The sequence below is a fragment of the Spermophilus citellus genome, assembly GCF_964194105.1.
Source record: "Spermophilus citellus genome assembly, chromosome: 3".
Classification (NCBI taxonomy): Eukaryota; Metazoa; Chordata; class Mammalia; order Rodentia; family Sciuridae; genus Spermophilus; species Spermophilus citellus.
Genome location: NC_138184.1, coordinates 10,442,757 through 10,451,178, shown reverse-complemented (window position 1 = coordinate 10,451,178; position 8,422 = coordinate 10,442,757). Strand labels below are relative to the sequence as shown.

Genomic DNA, 8,422 nt, shown 5'->3' with positions numbered 1-8,422 from the left:
CAGTAGGTGTGGAGTTTCTGTTTACTTCTCCCTTTCCGAACCACAATATCTTCAGTTTGACTAAAGAGATGTGATGCGTTTCCTTCCCGGGGGAGCTTTTGTGCTTTAAGACTACCTGCGCAGCACATTCAGCGCACTTTCTTTCCGCGATAAATTTTGATCCTATTCGCCCACCGTGAGTGTTGTCACTGACTGGTTAGCCCTGGTCATGTGACCAGCCCCTCCCACACTGTGCCAATATGGCGGCTCCCAGATCCTAATTCGGGAAACGTGCATCCAGACTGTTCAGCTCTCTATGCCTGAAGAAGTGAGAAGAACTTAGATGATGCCGGGAGCGATCTAGACTTGGGGCGGGTTCACCTGAGAGCTTTAAGCTCTGCAGGGGCTAATGTCTCTGGAAACGGAGGGTGTCAGTTTACTGAAGCCACTGGGTTTACTTAGTCCCTACTGTGTAGGCCACTCCTGGCCCCGGATGCAGCTCTCTGATCCTCCCTCTATGCCTTCCCCGGTCCCCGAACTAGGTTTGGTGGGCAGAAGCGACCGTGGATGACCCATGCAAGAATTGTTCTGTGGCTGAGCCTCACTCTCCGCTCCACCCGCAGCCTTTGTAGAGCTCATTTTGTGGAGTGGCAGCCCCCAAAGCCCCCGAATCCTGTAGCAATGGAGAACGGTACTGGGCCCTGCAGAGAAGAGCGCCCACCCACGGCCCAGGAGACTACAGTCACCGAGGGGGCCGCCAAGATCGTTTTCCCCAGCTCCAACGAGGTCTTCTACAACCCGGTGCAGGAGTTCAACCGCGACCTGACGTGAGCAAGGGTCAGGGGTCAGCCTAGGAGAGGGAAGTAGGTCAGTGAGGCTGAGGGTGTTACCGGAATAAGTTGGCTGCCAGCTGCTCGAAGACCAATCAATAGGAGAGAAGAGTTAGTAGGAAGGTTTCCGGTTTATTCGAGGGTTGGCATCTCAGAAGATGGATGAGCTCAACTTCAAAGCTCCATCTTGAGGGGCTCAGGGTCATAGAGGACTTTTACAAGGAAGGGAAGGAGGAGCAAAGCCGGAAAGCTACTTGCTGATTAGGGTCTTTGTCATCCTGAGCATGTGTCTCCTTTTCTAATCTGGAACACTGCATTTGACCTTAATCTCCTGGGGCTAGTTCCTGTAGATCTTAGACATTTTCTGCAAGTTAAACCTCACAGTAATTTACATGTTTTGTGTTAGTTGAAATAAAGGTGTTGTGAAGGTCTTGAGATGTCCTGGGTTCTGTAAATCTAAAGAAAGATTTAACAATTAACATCTTAACTATTTAGGTGGGGCTTCTCTTGAGAATTTAAAATGCTGGACAAATGGGAGGTAACCTAAAAGGATTAGGGTGGTACTACATTCTTGCTGAAGGGCAAAGGGAATGACACTACCAAGGACCACTCCAAAGGAGTGGCCCTGTCTAGAGATACCAGTTGACCTTCCATCTCCCACCAGGTGTGCTGTGATCACCGAGTTTGCTCGCATTCAGCTGGGGACCAAAGGAATCCAGGGTGAGTGGAGGTCCAGGCTCCCAGTGGGCCAGGCAATCACACAGAGCTCTCTCCCTGTATCATCCCCTTCTCCCCCAAGACTCCAGAAAGGCCCTCTGCTCTGTCAGCCTTTCCCCTGGGGTTTTCAGAAAGAAATCTAAATCTAAAGTATTCTGAAGTTTATGGGGTCTCAGAGGGTCATTGATATCCCCTGATTTGTGTCTTTGGGTGACTGTAGTCAAAGTGCCAAGTGAGAAGGACCTGCAAAAGGTGGTTGTGGACTTGTCCGAGCAAGAGGAGGAAAAGGTTGACTTGAAAGATGGTGAAAACCTGGCCCCAGGAGATCAACCTCAAATAGCTGTCGTCGGGGAGATCTGTGAGGTAAGACCTAAGCAGAGGAGGTGCAGGCTTGGAATCTAGTGGGTAGTAGGGGAAGGAGAGCTCTTGGAGGGGGAAGGGTTGGGGTGGTGGGGAATCTCTGGGGCCCAGAAGAGGAAGGAGATATAGATGGAACAGGGTCCTTGCTTCCTCCAACAGGAAGGCTTGCGTGTCCTGGAGGGCCTGGCAGCTTCAGGCCTGCGTTCCATTCGATTCGCCCTGGAGGTGCCTGGTCTCAGATCTGTGGTTGCCAATGATGCCTCCGCCCGGGCTGTGGACCTCATGCGCCATAATGTGCAGCTCAATGGTGTGGCCCATCTGGTACAACCCAACCAGGCAGATGCCCGGTAGGTTCTGGGTGACTCTGCCCTGTGACTGTAAGGTACACTATAGAGAGAGACTGTCTGGGGCCAAATCCTGGCCCTGTCACAGTCTTGACACATGACCTTGGGAGATTCACTGAGTCTATTTGAACCCTACTTTTCTTGTGTACCAGAGAACAGTCGTGTTACACAGATTGTGGTAATGTTCAAGTAATAGAGAAGAATGTTTGGAGGGCTGGGGCTGTGGCTCAAGTGGTAGAACTAGAACAAATCCTAGTTCATGTGAAGCCCTGGGTTTGAGCCTCAGTACCACAGAAAGATAAATAAATAAAGGTACTGTGTCCATCTAGAACTAAAACATTAAAAAAATAAAATAAAGATATTGTGTCCACCTAAAACTAAAAAAAAAAAAAAAAGAATGTTTGGTCCAAACTCTGCCAAAAGTAAGTGTAGTCATATGTTGCTTCACATTGGGTACATGTTCTAGGAAATGTGTCAGTAGTCAATTTTTGTTGTGGGAACACGAGGGTGTACTTACACAGACTAAGACAGCTATAATGTCAGTAGGTAATACGCAGTGTCATTGGCTGAAATCTCTATGTGGCTATGCTGTGTGGTCTCCATTTTAGACTCCTTGTCCCCCCTTTTTATATGTATGTGTGTGTGTGTGTGTGTGTGTGTGTGTGTATGTTTAGCTGTTGGTGGACCTTTATTTATTTGTATGTGGTGCTGAGAATCGAACCCAGTGCCTCGCACATGCTAGGCAGGCATTCTTCCACTGAGCTACAACAGCCCCAGCCCTTGTGCTCCTTTTATTTGTTCAAATGAACCGTGGCATATCCAGTGTCTGCTGTGTGCCAGGCGCTGCTCTGGTGCCAACAGTGGGTTAGTAAACACAGTAGAACTTGTGACCTCTGCACGAGCTGCCTCACTGCCGCCTGGGGGGCTTCTAGCCTGGTTTCTCATGGATTCAGAGGGCCAGCTCTAAGTCACATCTTGGTATTGGCTGTTACCAAGATTTTAGACAGCTCAGTTGGGGCCTGTCTAAGGGGGAAAACCATGCTGTTAACAAATGCCCAAGATAGGACCTGCACCTGGGGAGCTGGCCCCTGAGTTCAAGGCCAGAACCACTACCCTGCAGGAGTTCATGCTTGTAAGGGACAGAGCTGGGATACCTGCTGGGGGAGGCTGAGGACCTGGACCATTTTTGCCTAGGATGCTGATGTACCAGCACCAGAAGGTATCAGAGCGGTTCGATGTCATTGACCTGGACCCCTATGGCAGCCCCGCCCCCTTCCTGGATGCAGCTGTGCAGGCTGTGAGCGAAGGAGGTGAGGCTGGGCTGATGTGGGGGTTGGAGCAGGGCTGGGGGGGTCCAGAGGGCCTCACTACCCAGTTCTTCCCCAAAGGGTTGCTGTGTGTCACCTGCACGGACATGGCAGTGCTGGCCGGGAACAGCGGGGAGACATGCTACAGCAAGTACGGGGCTATGGCCCTCAAGAGCCGGGCCTGCCATGAGATGGTGAGGGGTGCTCCCAGCCCTCCAGGGAGGGGAGGCACCAGGCTTGGAGAAACTCGCTGCCCCTACCCAGCACACCTTCCTATACCTAAGACCTGCTCTGCTTCCTCCAGGCAGCCAGGGCTAGATTAATCCAGGGAGTGACCATAACAGGTCTTTAAGGGGCGGGTAGCAGTAGGTGGTTGCATACTTGTTCCTTTTTTTTTTTTTTTAAAGATGGAATCTTGCTATGTTGGCCTCCAACTTGTGATCCTCCTACTTGAGCCTCAAGTAGCTGAGATTGCAGGGGCCTGCCACTGTGCTCAGCTTAAGGAAAAAAAGAGTTGTTTTTCCAGGTTTGGTTCAGACATTTGCTGGGCAATTGACAGCACCTTTCTGGGCCTTGGTTTTGCATCTATTACATGAGCATGACGATGGTACCGACCCTAGAGGGTTGCTGTGGGGAGTTGAGGCAGGGGCTCCTTGTTCCTCGAGGCCCTTTTCCCAGGTCAGTCTGGGAAATGCCCACCCACCTCCTTTCCCATGTTGGGAGTCTCATGGCAGCCTCTGGCAAGGAGAAGGCTGGGCAGTTCTGTATCACATAGTGTCCCCACTTCCTACACAGAGCCCTTGGGGCTAGAACTTAGGTCCTCAGCCCACAGTCCACAGTGAAGGAGGCACACTGACAAGGTCAACAGAAGGATGACCATTCCTCATTCATTAGTTCCAGCAAGGCCACAAAGACACAGGGACGGTTGTGATTTTGCGGATGAGGAAACGGAGCCCAGGGGTGCTGCTGGCTAGCCCCCAGGGTCACACAGCCAGGACACTTGGGACTGGGTTTGGAACCTAGGGAACCAGCCTGGAACGGGTGCTTTGAGCACTGTGTGTGGCCCCTTGCAGCAGAGGGGACCCTGGAGGGAGGGCTGACCCCATCCTCCGCCCCCAGGCCCTGAGGATCGTCCTGCACAGCCTGGACCTCCGCGCCAACTGCTACCAGCGCTTTGTGGTGCCGCTGCTCAGCATCAGCGCAGACTTCTACGTGCGTGTGTTTGTGCGCGTCTTCACGGGCCAGGCCAAGGTCAAGGCCTCAGCCAGGTCAGCGGAGGGCAAGGGAGGCATGGTGGATTGAGGGGGAGATCAGGCCTCATCCTGGGGACTTGGGGGTCCTAAAAGGGACGGAGCAGGTCTGAAGGAGGAGTTGGTGTGGCGACCACACTGGGAGCTCATGGCCATGCCCTGGACCCCACAGCAAGCAGGCGCTGGTCTTCCAGTGCGTGGGCTGTGGAGCCTTGCACCTTCAGCGCCTCGGCAAAGCAGCAGAAGCCACTGGTGGCCGGTGAGCAGGGGTCCTTGGGCAGGAGGGTGAAGGTGTCCCAGGGTCACCACCTGCCTAACTGCCTTGCCCCTTGCAGGGTCAAGTTCTCTGCAGCCTGTGGTCCCCCCGTGAGCCCTGAGTGTGAGCACTGTGGGCAGCGACACCAGGTAGGACTGAGCCAGCGGAGGGAGAGGGTGCAGCAATCCCAGCGGCCACTTGCCACCCCTGCTCACTGCTCCCTGTGTGTCCACAGCTTGGTGGTCCCCTGTGGGCAGAGCCCATCCACGACCTGGATTTTGTGGGCCGTGTCCTGGAGGCTGTGAGCACCAACCCTGGGCGCTTCCACACCTCAGAGCGGATTCGGGGAGTCCTGAGTGTCATCACTGAGGTAGGGGTGGGCCATGCCGGGTGGGGGGGCCCCACCTGTGCCCATGTCCTCTTGAGCCTGTCCTGTCCACCAGCTGCACAGCCCCTCCTGTGCCCCCTCAGGAGCTCCCGGATGTGCCCCTGTACTACACGCTGGACCAGCTGAGCAGCACCATCCACTGCAACACGCCCAGCCTCCTCCAGCTGCGGTGAGGGTGGGGTGGGGGTGGCCAGGGTTCTCCAGCACACTGGCCCGCTAGGCCACCCATGCGTGGCCTTACTGCTGTGGTTGCTGGTGTGCCACTCCTGTGCGAGGAGTCCAGTCTCCCATCACAGTCCCTGCTGTCCCCAGGTCGGCCCTCCTCCATGCTGGCTTCCGGGTCTCACTCTCCCACGCCTGTAAGAGTGCCGTGAAGACGGACGCCCCCTCCACGGCTCTCTGGGACATAATGCGCTGCTGGGTGGGTGAGGGCAGGCTGACCACATGGGGATGGGCGGGTGCCGGTCCTCTGAAGGCCCCTTGGGCCCAACATCCCCTGACCTCCGCCCTCAGGAGAAAACGTGTCCTGTGAAACGGGAGAGACTGTCTGAGACCAGCCCAGCATTCCGCATCCTCAGTGTGGAGCCCAGGTACAGATGGGAACTGCAGGAGGGAACAGGGCGGCCCACCGTATGGTATGGGGACCCCTGTATGCAGAGGACAGACCCTCCCTGCACGGACTTTTTCAACAAAATCCAAAGCCTGCCCGCTCCTTCCTCAGCTTCTGCCCTCCAGACCCACCCGCATCCTGGCTATCACCATCTGCTGGGGGGGCGGGGGCTGTGCATGTCTGAAGCAGCAGAGCACCCTTCCTCTGCCCAGAGCCCTCCATGGCTCCCACTTCACTCGAGAGAAACCAAAGTCCTATCTGTGGCCCCAGACCTTGAAGAGCCCCCCACCATCATCTTCTCTGTGCTCTCTGCTCCTTGTTGACTCCTAGTCTCGCTGGGCAGTCACCTCCAGCTTCTGCCTGTGCTCGCTCTCCGCACGGCTTGCCTCTCACCTCCTGCCTCCCCAGGGAAGCCTGCCTTGACCCGACCACCTGGGCTGGCATCGCACCCCTCCTGGCTCCCCGTGCCTTTTACCAGAACGCTCACCACATGTCCTGACGCAACATTGTTTACCTATTTCTGATCTGACCCGTTGCTTGCTCATCCGTCTCCTGCGCTAGACAGTCAGCCCTGCCTTACGCAGGCCTATTCCCAGCAGAGAGAACCATGCAGACTTGATAGTAAAAGCAAAATGTTTATTAAATGAATGACAAACCCGGGCAGGGGCAGCCATGGCAAGCTGCACCAAGCTGGACAGGCTCCACAGTGGTCCCTGGACACCCATGCGGTGGCTGCCCCAGTCCTTATCCCCATTGCCCAGGCTGCAGGCCAACTTCACCATTCGGGAGGATGCTAACCCCAGCTCGCGCCAGCGGGGACTCAAGCGCTTTCAGGCCAACCCGGAGGCCAACTGGGGTCCCCGGCCCCGAGCTCGGCCAGGGTGAGTGGGGTTGTGGCTCTGCCAGGGCCAGGCGGAGGCAGCCACCAGCTGGGGTCCCAGCACTCTTGTCTACCTGCAGGGCCAAGGCAGCCAGCGAAGTGTTGGAGAGATGCAGGCTCCTCCAGAATAAGCGGAAGGACCCCCCTGAGGATCGGGCCCAGCGTGCTGCTCGCCTAAAGATGTTTCCTTGCAAAAGGTTCAAGGAGGTGAGGTACCTCCTGTCTCCCCAAAACTTCTGGGCATGTGGATACCCCTCTTGGCCTGAAACAACTGGGGCCAGCCACGTGCTTGCAGAGGGCTTCACGTCACCCTCTTCCCACTAGGGCACCTGTCAACGGGGAGACCAGTGCTGCTACTCACACAGTCCTCTGCCCGGAGCCTCAGCTGATGCCACCCCCACAGACTGCCCAGAGACCCCCCCAACCAGAACCCCCCTAGACCCGGGGCCCGCTGCTGGGCCAGGTGTAGACTGAGCCAATAAAGACATGTCATTTTCTGCTGATTGTCATTCTGAGTGGGGAGGCTGGCTGTGGGCTGTGAGGGCCTCCTTCCCATCCATCCTGCAGTGTGACTGGGTCCTAGTCCTCTGTCTCCTTTTTCCTTACCTGAGGTGGCTGTGCATCTGCCTGACTGGGGGATGTCTGTCCCTGCCTGACTGGGAATAGGAGCTGACCATGTGTGGTATGTCCCTCTGCGGCAAGGGTTGCTTAGACACCCCCCAGAGCTGCCACTTGCGATTCCCAAGGTGACCACAGGGCGGCAGCCTTGCGCTCGCACCCGTGGGACTTCTGCTCCTCCCCCCTCCCTTGGAGTGCTCCTGGGCCCAGTGCAACCAGTGTGTCCTCCCATTGCCACCGCCTCCCCGCTGCCTGGTTTCTTTTGGCCCAGCTCTCCCGGGGCTGTGGCGGCGGAAGCTGGACCGGAACCAGGCACTCTGTACATCCGCTCCAGACCAGGTGCTTCCTGCCCTGTGGCCCAAGTGGGGGTGCTTGAAGAGAGGGGCCAAGCAGGCTGCTGCCCAGACACCCAATGAAGGGAAGCTGCATCCCCCTCCCCCGAGGGCAGGGGCTCAGTAACCTTAGGGGGAATCCTGGGGCAAAATTCCTGTCCACCACGTGCACCCTTCATCCCCAGCTGAAAAGGAAGACCAATTCTAGAACTTCCTTGTAGGGGCATCAATTAATTCAAGGGCTTAAAACTTGAGTTTCCCCTAGGTGGGGTGGGGGACAGGAGGGTGGTTGGTTCTGGACTCCAGGGAGGATGGTAGCTGTGGTGGTAGGTGGCAGTGGAGGGCCTGCCTGGGGAACCCCTGCGGTTAACCAGATACAGGGCGAAGGAGAACAGATCCTTATGCAGGATAGGGGATAAGAGAGGTCTGTGCTGCTACTTAGCTGTGACCAGAGCCCCTCCCTTTGTGAGCTTTCAGCCTGGTCCTGAACAGAACCATCATTCCAGGATGCTGCCAGCCAGGAGGTGGCTCCACCCTTCGGGGTGACTAAG

At 56.2% G+C, this 8,422-nt stretch overlaps 1 protein-coding gene across 2 annotated transcripts; it reads left to right on the top strand.

Annotated features, from left to right (window-relative positions):
- Window positions 1-230: 230 nt before the first annotated feature.
- On the top strand, window positions 231-8,013 carry LOC308646036 (tRNA (guanine(26)-N(2))-dimethyltransferase). 2 transcript variants are annotated; one of them, XM_081288557.1, is made up of 16 exons: window positions 231-806; window positions 1,474-1,529; window positions 1,747-1,889; window positions 2,046-2,233; window positions 3,425-3,540; window positions 3,619-3,731; window positions 4,657-4,805; window positions 4,960-5,046; window positions 5,123-5,192; window positions 5,279-5,413; window positions 5,515-5,600; window positions 5,744-5,852; window positions 5,945-6,021; window positions 6,803-6,922; window positions 7,002-7,128; window positions 7,246-8,013. In XM_081288557.1, the coding sequence occupies exons 1-16, from the start codon at window positions 547-549 to the stop codon at window positions 7,393-7,395; spliced, it is 1,986 nt and encodes a 661-aa protein (XP_081144683.1). In that variant the 5' UTR covers window positions 231-546; the 3' UTR covers window positions 7,396-8,013. The 2 variants fall into 2 exon arrangements, 1 of the variants encoding a protein (XP_081144683.1); XR_014021301.1 differs by lacking the exon at window positions 7,246-8,013 and having other exon boundaries at window positions 6,706-6,922.
- The last annotated feature ends 409 nt before the right edge of the window (window positions 8,014-8,422 follow it).